The 20,294-nt window shown below is 38.2% G+C and overlaps 4 protein-coding genes across 5 annotated transcripts; 2 read left to right on the top strand and 2 right to left on the bottom strand.

Moving 5' to 3' along the window:
* Positions 1 to 3,032: 3,032 nt before the first annotated feature.
* On the top strand, positions 3,033 to 10,354 carry LOC101483766 (protein boule-like). 2 transcript variants are annotated; one of them, XM_004573827.3, is made up of 11 exons: positions 3,034 to 3,236; positions 6,698 to 6,826; positions 6,918 to 7,009; positions 7,165 to 7,219; positions 7,323 to 7,398; positions 7,587 to 7,747; positions 8,130 to 8,201; positions 8,309 to 8,344; positions 8,427 to 8,543; positions 8,789 to 8,881; positions 9,467 to 10,354. In XM_004573827.3, exons 1-11 carry the CDS (start codon positions 3,210 to 3,212, stop codon positions 9,611 to 9,613), a joined length of 1,005 nt encoding a protein of 334 aa, XP_004573884.1. In that variant the 5' UTR covers positions 3,034 to 3,209; the 3' UTR covers positions 9,614 to 10,354. The 2 variants fall into 2 exon arrangements, with proteins under 2 accessions (XP_004573885.1, XP_004573884.1); XM_004573828.3 differs by lacking the exon at positions 8,427 to 8,543 and having other exon boundaries at positions 3,033 to 3,236.
* Positions 10,355 to 12,788: 2,434 nt separating this feature from the next.
* On the top strand, positions 12,789 to 14,068 carry LOC101483471 (gamma-crystallin M2-like). The gene is made up of 3 exons (XM_004573826.2): positions 12,789 to 12,860; positions 12,983 to 13,225; positions 13,739 to 14,068. Exons 1-3 carry the CDS (start codon positions 12,852 to 12,854, stop codon positions 14,012 to 14,014), a joined length of 528 nt encoding a protein of 175 aa, XP_004573883.1. The 5' UTR covers positions 12,789 to 12,851; the 3' UTR covers positions 14,015 to 14,068.
* Positions 14,069 to 14,314: 246 nt separating this feature from the next.
* LOC101483188 (gamma-crystallin M2-like) lies at positions 14,315 to 15,241 on the bottom strand. The gene is made up of 3 exons (XM_004573825.2): positions 15,158 to 15,241; positions 14,731 to 14,973; positions 14,315 to 14,654 (listed from the first exon to the last, which is right to left on the bottom strand). Exons 1-3 carry the CDS (start codon positions 15,164 to 15,166, stop codon positions 14,385 to 14,387), a joined length of 522 nt encoding a protein of 173 aa, XP_004573882.1. The 5' UTR covers positions 15,167 to 15,241; the 3' UTR covers positions 14,315 to 14,384.
* Positions 15,242 to 16,759: 1,518 nt separating this feature from the next.
* LOC101482905 (gamma-crystallin M2-like) lies at positions 16,760 to 18,391 on the bottom strand. The gene is made up of 3 exons (XM_004573824.2): positions 18,359 to 18,391; positions 17,910 to 18,152; positions 16,760 to 17,231 (listed from the first exon to the last, which is right to left on the bottom strand). The coding sequence occupies exons 1-3, from the start codon at positions 18,368 to 18,370 to the stop codon at positions 16,959 to 16,961; spliced, it is 528 nt and encodes a 175-aa protein (XP_004573881.1). The 5' UTR covers positions 18,371 to 18,391; the 3' UTR covers positions 16,760 to 16,958.
* Positions 18,392 to 20,294: the final 1,903 nt, after the last annotated feature.

Here is a 20,294-nt window from a genome sequence, read left to right as displayed (position 1 = left end):
CATTGTACTGTCTCAAAGAGATCATTTTATTCTCTGAGAGGAATGCAGCAGCTATAAATAGTCTGGAGATGAAGGAGGGGAAATCAGAGATTTGTAGAGTAATTACAGAGTCAGAGTTGAACCCTTCTGTTACGGCTCATTTTTCATCAACCTCTGTCTCCACGACTGTCTGACTGAGTGACCGACTGAGGTAAAAACGGGCCCTTTTTTCAATGGGAATGCAAGTCTGACCTGATATTTGACCTCCATTTTTATTTCTTCCATGCCTGTTATTTACTCTCTACCTCTTGTTTGTCACAAAACCAAGAGTGGATAGATTTGAATCTCTGTGAGGCACAACTGATTTTATTTTGGAACACTTACCTCAGTATTTTTAGTCTGAAATAAACAAACAGAAAATGCTGCTTTTTGTCATTTTCATATCAATATGTTTGATGACAAATAAGCTACCTCCAAACCTTATATTCTAGATTAAAACCAGCCCTCTTCCTCTGCATTTGGCAAAGCCTGCACCCCTCCAGCGCGAGGCTCATTTTGGGCCAAATTACTCACTCCGATGTAAGACAGATGACACAACGAATATTGCATTTGAACGTCAAGTCAGCAGTTTGTGTCTGATTCAGACTCATCTGAGGTCATTTTTGTTTGATTTAAGTCAATTAAAGGTTGAAATGATCGCAAAACATATATACATTACATAAACATACACATGGCATGCAAATAACTCATGTTCAGTCCAGCAGTGCAATATAACGTCCCAATCTAACTGAGTATGTATATATATATCTATCTATCTATATATAGATAGATAGATAGATAGATAGATAGATAGATAGATAGATAGATAGATAGATAGATAGATAGATAGATAGATAGATAGATAGATAGATAGATAGATAGATAGATAGATAGATAGATAGATAGATAGATAGATAGATAGATAGATAGATAGATAGATAGATATGGGTGTATGTATGAGCAGATATATATGTGGGTATGTATGTGTATATATGTATATATATTTATTTATGTTATTCAAGTCCTTTTTTGGAACCCTGTGTTGGAGAATTGTCCTAATTTGTCGGTCTGATGACAATAAAAAGTCTTGAATCTTGAAACGCAGTGATAGAAAGGCTTCTGACGCACAACATTCCCTAGCAATGACAGGGTGGGGGGAAAAATAATGTATAACATGGAAAATTTATATTAAGCGGAAATGAAGGTAGTCAATACAAAGCGACAAACTAAAACAGTCAAAGAATAAAACCTTCACTCTCCTTTGTTTCCAGAGAAAACTCAAACAGCCAGGCGAGTTGCCCTGACAGCACTTGTGTCTTAAATGATCTTTGTGGAGTATAAAAGGACTTTTAGCTCGTAAATTGCTGTAATTATCAAACATGCCCTTCTCATTTTGCACAGTCAGACTTCGTTGGCAAATTCACCCCAGCAATTAAGGAAAGCTGGAAATGAATGACAAGTAATGGTGTGGCCCACATTACTCAGATGAGGGCAAGCAATCCAGAGACAGAAGGGTGTAATGGTGGGAAATGTGCAACACAGACTGAGAAGAATTACACACTGAGTGGATTATAAACTGTGTTTGCACATTTATTCATAATAATATGGATGTGTTCAAGGCAAATCCTGTTCCTGCTTGTGTGTTTTTCATTCACTATTAGTATTACTAGGTATGAATTGGTTGCCCCCCCCTCCCCCACACCACCACCACCACCCTCCAGCTCTTGAAGACTTTGTGCAGTGTTCAGTGTCACTTTGTTGTGGTCCCAGGGAGGAGCATAAAAAGGTGGTGGTGGGGGGGCACGAGATGCAAATGATGGCGTTTCAGAACACTTTGCAGCCAATCATAGACAAATTATGGCTCCGTGAGGATTTTGCTCAACATCTGAAGTGGCTCCTGAAGCATCAAGAGAGGAAAGAAATGTGGAAATGTGGAAAAGTCACTCTATTCTAGTTTTTCCTGCAGCTCTTAATGGCGAGGAACATAATATTAAAACACATTAAAACAAAAACAAAAAAAGATTTTTAAGTGGAAATATAAGCTGTGTGTGTTTAATCAGCACAAAGGGATTCAGTCAGTGATGAGATATTTGTGAACTTTGTAGACAGATTTCTTTGGCAATATTTCACATTTAACAAAATTTTCACTTTCATAGTTCAAATAGAAAGAAAAGAGAAGAACATGCTTGATTCCGATGCGCCCTGGGTCTCTGTGACTACCTATGCCTTTTTTAGCAACAGAGAAATGGCGCCTCTATGTGGCCACGTTTTAGTACTGTACTTTTTAATACAACAAACGTGGACTGAAGTAGGACAGCAAAATTGTTCCATGCCCATTATTTTATTTTTTTATTTTTTTTTAAATCAGGAAAGGATTCAGCAGTTAAGCACATTTTAGGTTTAAAATGAGCACATTTCCCCACCTAAAACCAAACAGGACATTGTGGCTATTCTTTCTCTATAAAAGGTGAGAAAGAAGCCGGGAAAGGATTTCTTTTATTATTATGAAAATTATATTGTCTGGAATTATTAAGACGTAAAAGAAAAATTAAAACTTGTTTTAACGTCTCTTTTTTTAAATTAAATTATATGACTTATTATTGTAGTTAAAATAAGAGCGTACATTAGAGGTGGGCGTATCATTATCATTAAATATCGATACCAGTGTCGATATTGGTACTAGATTTGACTGATAGTAGCACAACAGGATGTGGGTTTCTAAGTTCAGTATGTAGCCCACTGAATTCTGTTAATGCTTTTTTTTTCTTAACCTTTTTGTGTTGACTGTTTCAAAATACATGAAAATTTGATACCTTGAAATTTTGAGTTATTAAGTGTTTTTTTTTTTTTTAGATAATATCCCACAATGTTGACTTAAGACAAAAATAAATAAATAATTAAATAAAAAATAATAATCTGTGGTGAAAACACGCCTTCATACATAGTTTAATGGGAGACAATAAAAAAAAACTTTTAGAGTAAGTAATAAAAATGTTACGTATTCACCCGTTGCTTTCCGAGATACACAAACCAACTGATGAGGTCATAGTTCGTGTGAGTGGTGAAGGCTAACCTAACCTAACGGTCGGAGGGGAGCAATGAAGCTGTGTAACAACCATTAGCTAAATCGTGAATAGGCCACCGTTAATCAGAGCAGTAACGTGCATTTATCTTTTTAGCTTCAGAATAATATGGCTATGGAAGCGGAGAGCCAAAAGGTGAGTGCACTGCCAAGTTTGCCCTTGCCGCTTTGCGAGCAATTATTTTAGCTAACAGCTAACGGAGCTAAGGTAAGTAAGTAATGCTGGGTTATGTTATGTGATATAAACTTTATCACAGTTAGTTTTCGATACTTTTGAGCTACTTTATTTCCAATAAATTGTTGGTTATAATCTTAGTTTACGTGAAAAATACATTAAGAAAAATGCTAATTAACTTGGAATTAACTTGTGCAATATATATAACTTGGCAACATGCTAGCTAAATAGGTTAGTTCAAAGTAGCTAAGACGTTAACTACACTTTAATGGGGCATGCTGTTTACACGATTTAAACCATTTTTACCTGAGAAATATTAATGCTCGTTGAAGATAATTTTAAAAAGTTCGTGTTGTTTGAGTAACTTTTTTTTTCTCAATTTGCACACAATCCTTTAAACTATAGGGAAATATACTGATTAAGTTAATTGCTAATCATTTTTCACTGTGTTGTATCTTCCTGACAATTTTTCTCCATATTCTTTGGACATTTGAAGTGAATCTTTAAAGGAATTGAATTGTTACCCAGCCCAGAGGCTGTTTCTTGTGTATAAAGGTTGAAGGTACATCTACTTTGGTTTAAGAACCTGCTGTTTAATTATTTATTTTGTTAGTTTTGATTAAGTGTTAAGTTTTAGAGTAGAATTTCCTTGTGAACATGGCTACATTCATTTTACGAGTCAGGTTGTGTAAATAGAAGTGGGATTCATAATCTCTGGCCACTTTAAGTAAAGCTAGTTACCTATTCCTTAAGACACATATGTAGGGTTGCCAACCGTCCCTTAAAATACGGAATCGTCCCGTATTTAGAAACAAAAGCACACGTCCCGTATTGAGCTAATAAGGGACGCACTTTGTCCCGTAATACAGTGAGACTCAAAAGTAGTCTATAACTTTTAATGGAATTAACACTTTGTTTGAAAACATAATTCCCAGCCCCTCTCCTGCTTTGTGACCAATGAGCTGACAGCACACTTATCGCACACTGTGTGCGATTTTTTTTTCAGTCACGTTATTCAGCTCCTGCTCAAACTGCACGATTGACTCGCAGGGGTTAGAAGTTGGTAGGTCACGATGCAGGTCTCACACTATACGGCCCGATGCTCTGATGCAACCTGCGTGCTCACACTGTGCCTCCATAAAATGAAGGTTATAGCAGAAAATCTGTCGCTCTCTGTCTTTCACTCACACAGACACACCACCACCATCAACTTTGCTAAATTGCTAATGAAAAACATTGATCAGGCAGCTGTGATTGAGCAGCAGTGTAAATCCAACTATTTTCACGGTTGTTGTGGTCGTGATAATTTTGTGAGGCCACATCAAAAAGGCTCGGATGAGCTTTCCAAAGTTCTACAAGTTGTGCCTCCATCGCTTGTGTCCAGATCACACGCTGCACAGCCGTGCTGCTCCGTCTTTTTCACCGACGTTTACGTGTTTGCGCGTGAGCAGTGTGAGCGGCTCACGAGCGATTGATGATCGGGAGCTGCTCGAGGTGTTAATCGCTTCTCGTTACCCCACGTATACTACACGACGCACGACGAAGGCCAAAAAACGGTCCGATCACCAAAACGGTCGCACGACTCAAAAATCGGCTCAAAATGGGCCTAAAACCGCACAGTGTGAGCCCAGCATTAGAGCAGCAATGTTTGTTCCCCTCAGAGAAAGGGAAGAATGGGAAAAGGAAAACACCTGGCTGGAAAAAGTTAATATGGGCATGTGCAGTCAATATCAGCGCTATGTGGCCAGAAGTGTGATAATATAATTTATTTTGTGTAAGAAACAACTGCAAGGATAGATGATTACAACAAATAGATGACTAATACATAAAAGTAATACATAGATGAATAATGATGATGAGTTAAGATGCGTAATCATGGGAACAAGCGGGTTTACAAACAGGAGCAGCTGATTAGCATTAGAAAAGCTGAAATAATACCTCAACTGAAGCCAATTGTACTAAATGTGCACTGTTAGAAGAATATTTTTCTTTCTATTGTTTTCTATTATTTTAAGTTAAGCAGGACAGAGTTCTTTTAAAGAAAGATTTACTTATATTCTCAAAAGTTAAGCATGACAGGCTTCTGTTTAAGAAAGAGACCTGTTTTACTGTGTTAATGTTGTCATTTTGAGCTACAAAAAAATGGCTAAATGATCATTTGTTTCACATGTGTTCATATCACAAAGAATAGAATAGGATTTAAGTAGAACATATCTACTTAAATCAACTTCAAGTCAAATGGTTAAAAAAAAGAGCTAGAAAATTCACCACACTGGGAAGGGTGAAGACAACTGGGTCGCCTGGCCCTGGCCACGAGGTGTCCCTTATTTATTTTTCAGGAAGTTGGCAACCCTACACATATGTAATCAGCCAATCACAGAGCAAGTAAGTGACTCAAAGTCACTGAACAAGTAATCCTGCTGCTGTACCTCTTGGTCTCAGTGTGTCAGAAACTGCTAATCTTCTGGGATTTTCCCACAAAACCATGTTTAGGATTTAGAGAAAATGGTCTGGAAAAGATAAAATATTCTGTGAGGGGGAATCTCTGAGTGAAAATGCCTTTTTGAGGTGAGGGGACATAGGAGAATGAGCAGACTGCTTTGAGCCGAGAGAAGGCAACAGTAACTCAAATAAACACTCGTTATAAGCAAAGTATACAGAAGATCAGCTCTGAAGGAGCACCACTTTGAGCCTTAAAGCAGATGAGGTTCAGAAGCAGAAGACCACACACGGTGACACTCTTGTCTGCTGAGAACAGGAAGCTGAGGTTGCAGTGTGCAGGGGCTCAAGAAAACTGGAAAACCTTTGCCTGGGCTGAGGACTGTCCCAATGCCTTTCTCTTGACACTTCAGGTCCCTTAGTACCAGGTGACCATTGTTTAAACACCACAGCCTGCCTGACTCAATACTATAATGATCTCCACACTCATCATATCTCAATCTAAAAGAGCATCTTTGGGATGTTGTGGAATGAGAGAATCACATCATGGATGTGTGTGATGCTGTCATGTCAATATGGACCATAACCTCTGAGGAGTGTTTCCAGCACTTTGTCGAATCTGTGCCATGAATGCAAAAAGGGGCCCAACCCAGTACTGGCAAGGTGTACCTAATAAACTGTCCAGTAAGTGTAGCACTTAAGTTTTAATACTCATAATCTTGACTACTTTCTGGGAAAGAAATTAAAAAATCAGGCCAACCTCATTACGTGTAAAGCTTCTTACTGGCCCAGAGTAAGACCAGTACACGCTGTCTTTGGGCCTGAGTGAACAGAGATATGTATTTTCCACTTTACATTTGCACAATAATGTACACATAAATACAGAAATTTTGGTAGGAGAAATAAAATAATTGCTCTTGGCTTGAAAGCTGGACATGAAACTTTTCACACAAAATTATATTTGGTGTTTGTTTTTTTCCCAGAGCGGGGGCAGTTCCTCCCTAAGTGATGTGCTACTTCCAGATGATTATGCTGACAGCCTGACAGACCACAGCACCACCTTTGGCAACGTGATCCCTAACAGGATTTTTGTTGGGGGACTTGACTACAGGGTGAGGGCTGCTGAAATAATGTAGAGCAAATGATTCAGACCATGATTTAAAAGCTCTTTTGCAATGATGAACCAAACTAATGTGTTTCAAGGTCAATGAGCGTGACCTGCGGCACATTTTTTCTCAACACGGCACAGTGAAAGAGGTGAAGATTGTCTTAGATCATTCAGGAGTGTCGAGGGGGTGAGTTCATTGTCTTTTTCCTCTCATACACAGAGTGCGACTGAATGATAAAGTATGCACAGCTGATTTTCTCAGCTTTGACTTTAAGAGTTATAAGCGTTATTTACACATTTACTGTCACAGTAAAACACGCTCTGCCTTTTGTTTTTTAACAGATATGGGTTTGTTACATTTGAAACCCAAGAAGATGCTCTGAAAATCATCAACAATGTAAGTAGTTTAGTGTCTTGCTTTGGAATATTTCATGCATATAATCATGCAAGTAATCTGACTAGAATTTGTTGTCTGTACGTTTGTTTATGTGCTGTTACAGACTAATGGAGTCACTTTCAAAGACAAGAAACTCAGTGTTGGTCCGGCTTTTCGAAAGCATCAACCTTCAAGTCAAAGTAGGTTGACGGTCCAGTAGTGCAGGTGTTTGAACATGTAGATTAATTGTTATCAGCAGTTCTAAAATAATTGTGATAACTGGAGTACTGAAATTTCAGGCTTACGGTCGGTCCAGCTTTTACAGGCACATTTCTTGTGATGGCTAAAGACACCAGATCATGGTTCTGTGGTTTCATTCTTTTCTCAGCAAAGAGCACCTCTACAGCCAGCCTTGAACCTGCCATGTCTCAGCAAACATCCTATGGGACCTTCTACCTGACCACATCCACAGGCTCTCCCTACACTTACCATAATGGAGTTGCCTACTTCCACTGCTCCAACATAAATACTCCTTCCTACCAGTGGCTTGTAAGTGCTCATATAACACCCATTTAACACTTTCAGTACTATGCAGAAGGCTTGATTTTATGCTCAGTTTGCCTCAGCTGGTAGTAGTTTGTGGTGTAGCTCCCTCTAGTGGACAAACTAAGCAATGCAAAACTAACAACATAATAACATACACCACCACCACCCTAATCAGCTGTTATAAATGCCAATTTGGTTTTAACCAGTTTATCCAAGGGAGCTGGTCTAATAAGAGCTCATGCGTTTGTGGTGTCTTTTCTAAAAGAGACAAATTTATACCCACAAAGACCAAACTTGCATCTCCAGTTATAGTTGCAGTAACGCAGATGAATCAGAAGGTCTTTTCTAACTTTAAATATTTGCATGATTGATGACTTTCTTCCAGCCGCCATCTTCGCCAATGGGCCCCCATCCTTATCAGCCTGTGTATGAGCAACTATCCAGTCACCACTACCAGGTCAGCTCAGCCTTTCAGGGATCCAATCATTTCTCCCATTGGTGCCATTTAACAAGCACAGCAAGTTATTTAACAGCAAACTTTCTTTCTGCCTACTCTCACTGCAGTGCATGCCAAACCAGTATCAGTGGAATACACCCCAGGTAGGCAAAATGCAGCTTGACTTTAGCTTCAGTTCAGGAGCGTTTGGCCAGTTTTGACCTGTTCTTGATGTCTGTTCTCCAGTGGCAGATGCCATCCTATGCAGTCTTGTACCCCCAGCAGTCACAATATGTTTACCTGCCTGCTGATGGAGTTTCTGTTCAGCCACCTGTGTTGTTCATGGAGGACTCCACAGTGGAGGTGCAGATTCATCAAGGAAGACCAAAATGTTGCACATTTATTTAACTGTATCTATTCCCTTGAGTATGTTTTATTTTGTTAGATAAGACATGATACATGACTGTAAAATGCCTTCGATCTTTCTGCTATATTTGTAGCTTGTGTGCAAAATGAAGTAACGTACCATATTATAATTCTGTCATGACTATTGAGGAAACATGCTGTTCAGGAGGCACTTACTCTGTCCTTTTCTTCTACGCTTGCAGTTTCTTGAGCCAACAGTGCAGCATGTTTACCCAGTGTATCCTCAGAGAGCAGAAGAAATGGCACCTGCTGTTCTGCAGCATGACCCTGGAAAGGTAAGAAATGGATATCCCTCCTGTAAGCCAGCTCATAAATAAAAGGTCCTCGCAGCAGGTGGGTAGAGCGTCTGTGCTCTCGTTGACATCATAAAGAGCCAAGAGGCAAAAAAAAAACCCCTGCACAACCAGTATTTAGACCAGTCTGAAGCCTTAGCATCTGGTTCAGAGGGTTTAACTTGTATACTAACATGATTATTTTAAACTTTGGCCATGTTTAATGTGAACATCCATCATTACAGCAAATTATATATGACAGTAAGTAAAGAAAATAATAATAGGTCTCTGTGTCTGAGTAGGGGAGGGCTCAGGTGCAGGTGATAAGTAAGAGTGTCTTTATAGCTAGCACTCTTATATATCACCAGATTGCTTTCTCTGTATGGTGTTTCTTGGATGGTCCCAAGTTATAAAGATGCCAAAGTAAGAGTACAAGTTAGATAGATGGAGTCTAAATGAGGAAATTATTTTCTTGCACACCCAGTGTCAGACTGTACCACTGCTTCTCCTCTGACTCTGTCATGGTTAGTGTAATAGTGTTCACTGAGTCATAGTGTGTTATTTTTATTTTTTTTCCTCCCTCTGCAGAATCTAAAGTTTTCACCCTCGTGGGTCCATCACAAGCCAAGACACCGCCGCCACATCCACCACAAGGAATACCACCATCTGCCAGAATCAATAGAGCCTCCAGACGCCTCCATGTTTCACACTCCCCAAATGTCAAATGTAGGCTAAATCCACCGAGGGCTTTACAAGAGAAACGAGTTACACATCTAATTTTAGTCACTTCCTTTTTGCCCTATGGGTAGCTGATAAACCTCAGCCTTACAACACAATAAAGGTAAGCTTTCATCTAGTTGTGCAGTCAGATGACTGAGATTTACTGTTACAGTGGGGTTCTTTTCTTACGCTGTATTGTTTGTTGTTGTTTTTTTGTTTTTTTACATTTAGGCACAAATAGTAGCAGTGGTGAAGTATCCCAGTAACAAGTATTTACTTTAGTGTGAAAACACATAAGTATTCATAGCATATCTTGACTTGATCAAAATAAAAGCTGAAGATGTTCATGTGCAGTAATAAGTTGTACCCTCAAGATTACAGTCATTACAGTCCAGTCATGACCTTCATGGACTGAAATTTGGACTTCAACTTAAATATGAATTATATCAAATCTAACAGTCAATTTTATAGTAATTTGTTCAATTCCAGCTATTTGTGCTTAGTCATTTAAAATAGACAAATTAGTTTTTATACATTTAAAATTGTCTGTGTGGTTTTATGACGTTGCTGATCGTCTTTGTTCATTTTCTTTGCTTTTGTTCTGTATTTTGCTTGAGGTTTTCAAGCTTAAAGCAAACTGTAAAACTGAGAAATAATAAAAAAAATAGCTCTGTAATGTCACATGACCACCAAAGCTTGTTTTGTTCTCACATAATTTTAAGTTCTTCAGTGGTAATAAATGTTTCCTGTGGTGTAGTCGCCATGTTGTTTCCATTTGTAGGCAGCGATTCTGAAGTGGTGCCTGAAAGGATGGAAAATGGGAATATTTAACAGTTTAAAATAACAGCATGTTTTAAATGTGCAGATTTAAAGTAAATGGGTCAAAAAATCAAGTAAAGCCAGACTGATTTATCGGTAGATTAATGTTATTGGCTTGTAATCGCTATTTGCATATATGTATCTGTGTCAGGATTTAGAACAGCCAATAAGTGAAAATGATAAAAGTAAAGAAGAGATTGGGGGGGGGGGGGGAAACACCCTTCAACTGTGTTATCATTGCTGACATTGCACAGTTTGTCCACAAGAGGGCACTCTGTAACTTCCCTGTTTGCCACAAACAAAACAACCAGTTGCTCCAAGCAGTCAGGCAAAGTGTACTTAAAGTGTAAATAAACAACTACACATAACAAATGTGGGACATGTTTTTTATATTTTAAGAAGCAAGAAGAAAAAATATCAGACAAAGTTTCAGATTATCTGGTCTTAAAAATCCTTTATTGGGTCTGTGATTTGAAATGTACAATATCAAATTAAAATGTTTTGAAGTTGTAGATGACTTAATATTAATTTTCCATTTCTAAAGCAATGATCACAGTGCAAAGGATTTGTGCCTTCTAGAGCAAATCTTTCAAATTGAGTGTGTAACACAGGATTTGCATTATGAATATGAAATCTGCATACATCAGTTTAGCACAGATGGGATGAATATAGTTTTTTAAATGCTCGGAAGGATTTGTAAACTCTAGACATTATATGTGTGGCCACCGTATGGGATAATTGCAGCTGAATAATGGAGCAGTCTGGCACTGATGAATCAGGGATTTTATGTGTATGAATGGGATAAAGGCCTTGGCAGAGTGGCAAAGCCAACAAAATGCCAGCTTATTAGAATAACAAGAGATGGAGTCTCGTGACCTTAGGTTGAAGTTTTTAAAAAAAAAAAAAAAAAGTTGTGTGTCTATGCATAAGTAGCATTATACTGTTTTTATGTCATTTTCAGAGTTTTTACAGTTTTCAAGATCTGCTTTACCTGCTGTAAAACTGAAAGTAAGCTTTCACATATGTGTAATACACATATTACAACACATTAAAATAGATTCTGTGACCCAGAAGTGGCAAACAGCATCATATTTAAGGTCTCCTGTTCAAGCTTAGTGTAAGGGAGCAAACTACACTACAGTCTCCCAGGCTCTTAATCAATAATTATTATTTTTTTAACTGCTTCATACTTTATAATGTCACTTTTAGGCCTTACATGGACAATAGTGAAATTGGCATACTGAAGCTTTGGCTTGGATTTCCCTCCATTATATAGATAAACAAACAATGTAAACAAACTGTTGTCAATACTGTATATCATGTGTATATACAATGCTGTAATCTTTATTAATAATATCAACTGACAAATAATACTGGATGAATAACAGGTTTACATGAAAAAAATGTCAAATGTCAATAGAAAATACAGGCAGTAATGTAAATTTCTGCTTTACTGAAGTTTTCTTTCTAAAGCTGCCCCAACACGAACCATTTCATGGAAACAGAGTGGGACCCATACCATAAAAATGCTAGGATTTGGATTTAGTGTTTCTGTTATCATCACGTACAGGCATGCGTTATCATAGGCCCTAAATGGGGGTGTACACGGCAGCGCTTACTTTGCGAAGCCTCCATTCAAAAACCCACAGTAAACATCAGCAAACCTAAAAATTGAATAATTAATTCAACAACAGTGTAGCCTGTTTCCATAAATGATTGAAATATATGCAAAGATGACATAATGTCCAAGCTAAACACTATACTTGGGCACTGTAGCAATGCTGATGTCAATACAAACACAAATACTGATGTTCACAATTTCAGTAGAGGCTTTAGTGTATCTATATTTGCTATTTAGCTCTAACATTTGTTACATTACACTCAGGGCCACAGCAGTTCTGTGATTATGGCTAGATAAAAAAAAAAATCAATTAAAAAACGGTAAAGGTAGATTTAATTATCCCTTAAACAAGTTTATGACAAGATTTAATCATTTTTCGTTGTAGAAATTATTGATTATCCAAAACAGCCTGAGGTACAAACAAAAAACTGTAGCCTTCAGCCCCTCAAAGCCGTCCAGGATCCCTGAATGACAAAATTCAGGAAAAATACTTGCTCCGACCCTGGCATTTGTACAGTTAGGAATCTATTTGAATGAGAAGGACGCAGTTGTTTTGCACATAATGTGATCACTGACCCGTGGGGCACTAGCAAACTATGGTGTTTTGATCAATAGTGATGAACGTGTGAAAAGTGGACAACAATAACTCATCATCACACTGCAGTGCGTCGCTATACATAACCAGATTTGTTTTATAAAACCTATTTGGATGACAATACTTTATGCTGTGCCATCACACAGCTACTTTATATAAAAGGACAGCAGCACAGAGGGCATCTATTGAGCATCAGTCGGGCCCCCACTAAAATAACAATGGGAAAGGTAAGTTTATTATGTTACTGAAAATACAGAATTAAAAACCAAAGCAAAACATTAACCTTGAGCTAGGAGCTTGAATGAAAAAGGAGCTAAAAATTTGCGAATGCTGTGAAATACATTTGCAGATCATATTCTACGAGGACAGAAATTTCCAGGGTCGGCACCATGAGTGCATGAGCGACTGTGCTGACCTGCACCCCTATTTCAACCGCTGCAACTCCATCCGGGTGGAGAGCGGCTGTTTCATGGTTTATGACAGACCTCACTATCTTGGCCACCAGTACTTCCTGCGCAGGGGGGAGTACTCCGACAACCAGCGCATGATCGGAATCAATGACTGCATTCGCTCCTGTCGCATGATTCCCATGGTAAGCATAAGATTGTATTAAAGATGCAATGAGTTAATATTATTTAGAAGTGGGAATGTTGAATTGTTGAATTATTGGAGTACAAAGCAAGGTCAAAGAAAGAAGACATGTATGTGCTCAATAAATTATTAATAAAACTCAAAGTAACAAAATGAAGAAGCTAAAGTAAAATAAAGGCTGACTTGGATCAACAGGTAGAAACTCTAACACAAACTTTGTAAAGGAACTGTCATTATTATTAGACAACTTGGAATAAAATTGATATAAATTTAGTTTTGGGGAACATTTCAGAATATAAATCCTTGACAGCTAATGTTTGACCAAAACCTTCATCATATTTGGTTCCCCACATCCAGTTGGCTCAGATGCTGGGACCATCTGGTCGTCCCTGCTCCACAAAAGAAACATAAACTGAAGAAGAACTTTTTGGTTAAGGATGTTTTTCCATTAGATTGTCTTAGATGGACTGTTTTACTCTTCCATAGTGTCTGACTAATAAACATTGTTCTGCAGCACCGGGGCTCCTACAAAATCAAGTTGTATGAGCGTCCAGATATGGCCGGCCAAATGCAGGAGGTGAGCGACGATTGCCCCAACGTCCAGGACCGCTTCCGTATGTCTGACATTAACTCGTGCAATGTGGTAGACGGCCACTGGCTGCTGTACGACCAGCCCAACTACAGGGGGAGGACCTACTACCTGAGACCTGGCGAATACCGCAGATACAGTGACTGGGGCGGTGCGAGTCCAAGGATCGGCTCTCTCAGGCGAATCACCGACTTTAATTAAAACCTTCTGAACCTTGTTCCTTTGTCTCTTCTCAATAAATATGCTGGGCTTAAACTGCTTGTGTTTATGTCTTTATCCAAAAGAAGACAGCCTTGATGTTTAAACATTTTTTTGCTGTAACATTTAAACTTCTTGTAAAACAATAGTTTGTTAGACAAGAAATGTTTGTGTTGACTTAGACCATTTCATGCCGCTTTCTTCAGAGGTAACGAGAAGCAATCAGTCCTTAAATATTCCAGACAACTCTAAAAAGTTTAAGCAACCAGGAAAAAAACAAACAAAAAGCAGCTGACACCACTCTGGTCTTTTGTTTGGTTTATTGGTAGTACTTTTTAAAATATTTCACATGAAATATCTCACATCGGCATTCTCACATAATGATGCGTCTGATGGATCCAACCCTGGGACTCATGCCTCCCCACTCATGAAACCTCCTGTATTCACCAGGATGTATCAGGTACTGCCGTCCCCTGTAGTGAGGATGCTCGTAGAAGATCCAGTAGCCATCCATTACGTTGCAGGAGTAGATGTCATTGAAATGGAAGCGTTCATACAGGGAGGGGCAGTCATCTGTCAGCTCCATCATCTGTCCTCCAAGTTCTGGGCGCTCGTAGATCATCAGTCTGTGAGTGCCTTGGTGCTGCAGAAATGATGATTACAATCATCCGTGTAGATCAGTGAAACCTTTAATACAAAAATGCCCAACTGAGACTTACCATAGGGATCATACGGCAGGATCTCACGCAGTCGTTGAATCCCATCCAGCGCTGGTAGTCTGGATATTCGCCCTTCCTCAGGAAGTACTGGTAGCCCATGTAGTTGGGTCTCTCATAGACCATCCAGTTACCACTGTCCACTCTGATGGAGTTGCAGCGACTAAAGTGGGAATGTAGGTCAGCGCACTCGCTGCTGCACTCATAAGAGCGACCATCGAAGTTCCTGTCCTCGTAGAAAATGATCTGAAAGAAGTTTATTCAGGGATTTTCGGTAAATTGGATGCATGCTTGATTAAATTAAAGACATTTTGCTAAAAATACCACACGTGAAGTGGTTCTGCATCACTGGTTTTCGATGAATAGTCCATGCAGGTATGCAGAAGCACAAAAGGAACAGGATTTTTTTTTTTTAAAAAGGTATCCTTACCTTACCCATTGTGTCGGCTAACTTTTGTCACACTGTAGCAGCAGCCGTGGGCTCCAGGCTGCCTTTATAACCCATGGATGACCTGTGTCATTGTGATTGAGAACAATGACTGGGCTGGTCAGCTTTTTCACACAGAACATATTTTTTTCTTGTGCTTTGTTTGGTGAGGTCTGCAGTGCAAATCAGCTGTTTTTTTTTCTGAGCCGAAGCTGCCCCTTGCATTTGTTTAATGGCCTACACATAAAATCCACAACTAAACTAAAAATACCAACAACTATTGTCAACAAATCCCTAAACATATACAGTATTTACACTGGAATGGTGAAAGATGGTATATAGACATATCACCAAATTACATTCACGTGTGTTAGGGTACACATTTTACACATTGCGTATAATTAAATGTATTAATGTTAATGCTAATAGCAAAGATGATGCATTTGTAAAAGTGATAAAAGCTGCAGTGAACATCTTTCACATGGTACTGCTTTCAGCTGCCACTGCTGCACCCTTGTGCAAAGTGGCAGCAGCCTTTTATAGGTCCAACAATTCAACCACTTTTTTTATGTCAGCAAACAAGTTGTTTTAAATAACCTCTTGTCTGTTGTGCTTTTGTTTGGTTCTTATCAGCTTTTTCTGATACGATGTTTAATACACTCTGTGATTATTTAATGCAATGGAGATACAGCAAGTATAACGTGCTATTATTAATGCATCAATACATTTCAATCTGTATTGTTAGGATTATTTGATTTCTTTGCTTGTCATATGACAATTAAATCATTACTAATTTATTTACATATGAATCAGTGTCGATACTGTGGATTAGGAGCATCGTGTCAAAGTAGTATTGCCTAATTTAAAGCATGATTATAGTCTTAATCATGATTATAGTCATCTATAAATATATATATGGTGTACAGCATGCATTTTAACTGCAAGAGGCTTATTGTGACATTGTAATTATTCATATCTCAGAACCTTGCAAAGTTGTAAAGTCTATAAAACATATTTCTGTAAAGTTTTATTGCAGTAAAAACCCACATTTGCCAGAAGTGCAACACTTGATCTTTTTCATACAGGGGTTAGCTTGTTCAGGCAGTTTGTTTTACTATACTAATATTACTGGTGTAACTTAGTCAGTGAACAATGGGTCTATCAGAATTCAACCCATATAAAATACTTTCCCTTCTATCAAACAAAAACTTAAGGACATTAAGAAGAACCATTCATGTAATCCTAATACAGTTATCCAGTATAGTGAAAACTGAAAAATAGATGATAGATGGTTAATAAAGTAGGGAATGTAAGTATTGTATGTAAAGTTGTATATTATGCAAATGAGAGCAATTGTTCTACCGGAAATATCAAAAAAGATTGCCAAAATGTGTTAGTTACTGATTATTCAAAATATAAAACTGGTTTGCCCTTGTTTTTAGCAAAGTTGTGTTAAATAAAAAAAATATAGAAAATTATAATGTATTTATTTAAGTGGGTTTAAAGATTTAGAACCAATATGTGAACTGTGAATATACATATATGATTGGGTAAATCAGCTATTTATTTTGATTGAGGACTGAGTTGAAAAACAACTTACCCAGATCTGTGTCCAGTCTATTTATTATGTGCACCACACAATAAAAGTAAATTATACATTACAGCTGAAACTACATTCAAACAATGCACAAATCACAGTTTCAGGATAAAACAAAGCTTTCTCTTTTTGCCTTTGACAATTTGTTAATATTAATACAACAAACCATCTGCAAAACCTTTTAGCCAAATAAAAGTCATGGGACAGTTAAGATTCTGTGATGCGTCTGAGGGAATTGAATTTCATGTCATTACTGCCGACTCCTTTGAAGTCCCTGTACTCTCCTGGCTTCAGAAAAAACATCCGGCCCTCATAATTTGGTTGTTCAAACATCAACCAGTAGCCCTCCATCACCTTGCAGGACTGCATGCTCGACATGTGATAGTTATCCTGGATGGAGTTGCAGTCATCTGTCAGTTCGTGCATCTGGCCTTCAAAGTTTGGTCTTTCATAGATCCTCATATTAAAAAGTCCCTTGTGCTGTAAAAGTTATAAAAAGTATATATTTTAAAGGAATGAAATCATAGTTTTGCAGTTGAAAACAAATGTACCCAGCTAATGCTAATGCAGAGGTACTGAAAAATTGCTTTAGGCCTGGAAAGGAAATGGGAATAAGCTATATGATAACTTTTGTTGAAGAATGTGTGTGCTGCTGTGTCACGTGGGAATCTTAATAGTAGTTCTGGAAAGTTGTCTTTTGAAAAATGTAAGTCCTTAAGCTCTTGCTAGGTAGCATGCTAACAGGTAGCAGATCTTATAGGCTAGATATATAAGATCTATACATAAAACAGCTTTGATACAAAATGTTCATTCATGACTAATAAGTGTAACAAAAACGATCAATTTTTTAGCTCAAGTTTAGACTGTTTGGTTACTTTATGCACTTTTTCTATGGTTTTAAGGACTGTGGTAGGCTACATTCACATTTGTGGCAAATTGCTTTATAGAAACATAAATTATGTTTCTGGAAAGAGAGATAAAAAAAAGAGATAAAAATGCGTGATAGAAGCTATATGCTGGACATATATAGAACACATATCCTCTGCTTCAGACAACGAAGTTGAGCTTCTCATCTAATGGGTTACACATGAATTCAACAAACTGATCCTTTACATTGCTGACTGTCCTCGTCTTTACAAATGATTATATTATATTTACCGCAGGGACAATGCGGCAGGACTGAATGCAGTCGTTGAAGCCAAAGGTATTCGTGCATTCGGGATATTCTCCCCTGGTCAGGAGGTACTGCTGGCCCATGAAGTCGGGCTGGTTATAGACTATGAATGTCCCGCTCTCCACCCTGCAGGAGTTGCATTGGCTCAAGTGAGAGGCAATCTCAGAGCAGTCGCTGACGCACTCAAAAGAGCGGCCTTGGAAGTTACTCTCCTCGAAGAAGATGATCTAGAGAAAAAGACACAAATTGTGTTTGTGTGAGACTATTTCCAGAGAAAGTGTTCAGAGTGTCTGAGATTATCGTAAGAGTAAGTCATATCAGACAGTGCTGCACGGCAGAAGTTACAGAATAAAAATACTATTGAGTTTGACACAGTATATATAGAGTTCAATGTCCTACACCAGCTGCTGCAGGGATCTGTACCCTGCATTACCTTTCCACTCATGGTCGCACGATTTGATTTCTGTTGTTTTTCTCACTGGCGCGCTGCCTTTTATGCATCATGTGACATCCAAAGAATCTGCCTCAATTGTACGGAATGACTGAGTCAGCTCATCAGTATGGAAGTCTCTACTGTACTACACATCAAACTGTGAACACTGCAATTACTGAGATTTAACTTGTGCAGATTTAATGGCGGCAAAGCAAACATCTTTTTCATTATAGGACACATTTATATTTGTAGAGCATTGAATAATAGTGTTTAAAGATGAAAAAAAGCTTTGATTTTCGGATAAATATACAATATTTGAAAGACGAAATGGTGCAGTTCTCAACTCACTTGACGCTGCATTTTTTAATTTCTTTTTTTTCCACACCATAAACAGGACAGACTTTGCATTTAGTTTTATGGCAAGACTGAAACAATAGAATCCATCCACTCTTTTAACTGCCTATTCAATCCAGGGTGACTGTTCACTGAAAGTGTGAGCACTTATGCAAAAGCAGAGATTTTGATAGGTCGCTGGTCTGGAGCATTCAGGTGTGTGTTAACACAATGCCACCGTTTCCCAGGAGTGGACCCAAATTCACCCCCAGGTCAAACCGTGCAATGCTCAGAGAAACTGCAAAAAGCCAAGCAGCTACATCTCAGACTCTACAGGCTTCGGTTAGCATGTCAAATGTAAAGTTCAATTAGACAAACGCTGAACAAGTATGGCTTAAGCATCTCCCAAAGTGGAAATGTTTAAGCCATAATGCACACATGTGACAAAAACCAAACATAGTATATCAGCACAAACATCTCAAACCAACAGTCAAGATTTGGGTGTTTTGCAGCTACAGGAACTGGCCAACTTGCAGTCACTGAATTGAAAGCATTTCAGTCAAAGGTGAGCTCATGTGTCTGACAGCTAAAACTGTCAAAGTTCATTAGCCTTCATGTATTAACAGTGCATATGCACAGGTGTGAGTGTAAATCATCAGTGATTTATCAGGACTGAACCTTTTTAATTTAAATATCTGGTATTCTTTATCTAATTTTATCTTTATTAAAAATAGCATCTATCATTACTGGATGCATCTCTTACCCTTGTATTTCTTAGCTTTATCTGACTGATGTTGGCAAATCTGATTTTTTTTTTTTGTCTCTGCAACTGACAGCTCACATGCTCACGTGCTCTCCCTCCTCCTCCTTTCTTCTTATTTTTCTTGTAAATTATTTTGTCTTTATTCATGTTAACTTTGAATCCAAAGGTTTTTCATTTTTTCATTGTTGTATGTTTTCACTTGAGCCACGTTGACTGTCTCAGGGAAACAATCATCACCATCCCTGCTATTTCAACCCAAACCCAATGTTTTCTATTTATTCATAAATGATCATCACTCCTATGGAAACACTTTGGAAAGATTTCCCATTTCTGTATTACTCATTGGACCTCTGAACCATTGGACCATTGGACACTAATATTTTAGGTTTCTCTCCCTTCCCTCCTACATCATAGTCACCACTCTCTTCACTTCATCTCCAGGTAAACTCATAGTCACCAGTGCATATGTGTCCTAAATCTGACAGTAATTTTACATGGAAACTCTTTTTTGCACAGGATTTAACATATTAGTACACGAGGACCAGCGATCTGAAGCACACCCCTAAATGTACAAAGGAATGACTGAAAAAGAAAAGAATGCAGGTGTTGCAAGACCCAAAGTTCAGACCTTAACCTGATGAAAATGTTGTGGTGTGACACTGAGAGAACGATGCGTAACCAAATGCATAAACAAAGGAACTAAAGCAACACTAAAAAGAAGAGTGGGCCACAATTCCTCCACAATGATGCCAGAGACTGATAAAGTCATACATTAATTACTTCAAGTTATTGCCGCTGAATCATGGGGTGTACTTCATTTTTAAAATGATTGTATAGAGT

Source organism: Maylandia zebra, linkage group LG23 (assembly GCF_041146795.1).
Source record: "Maylandia zebra isolate NMK-2024a linkage group LG23, Mzebra_GT3a, whole genome shotgun sequence".
Classification (NCBI taxonomy): Eukaryota; Metazoa; Chordata; class Actinopteri; order Cichliformes; family Cichlidae; genus Maylandia; species Maylandia zebra.
Note: the sequence above shows the minus strand (reverse complement) of the source record. Positions and strands in the feature narration are given on the sequence as shown.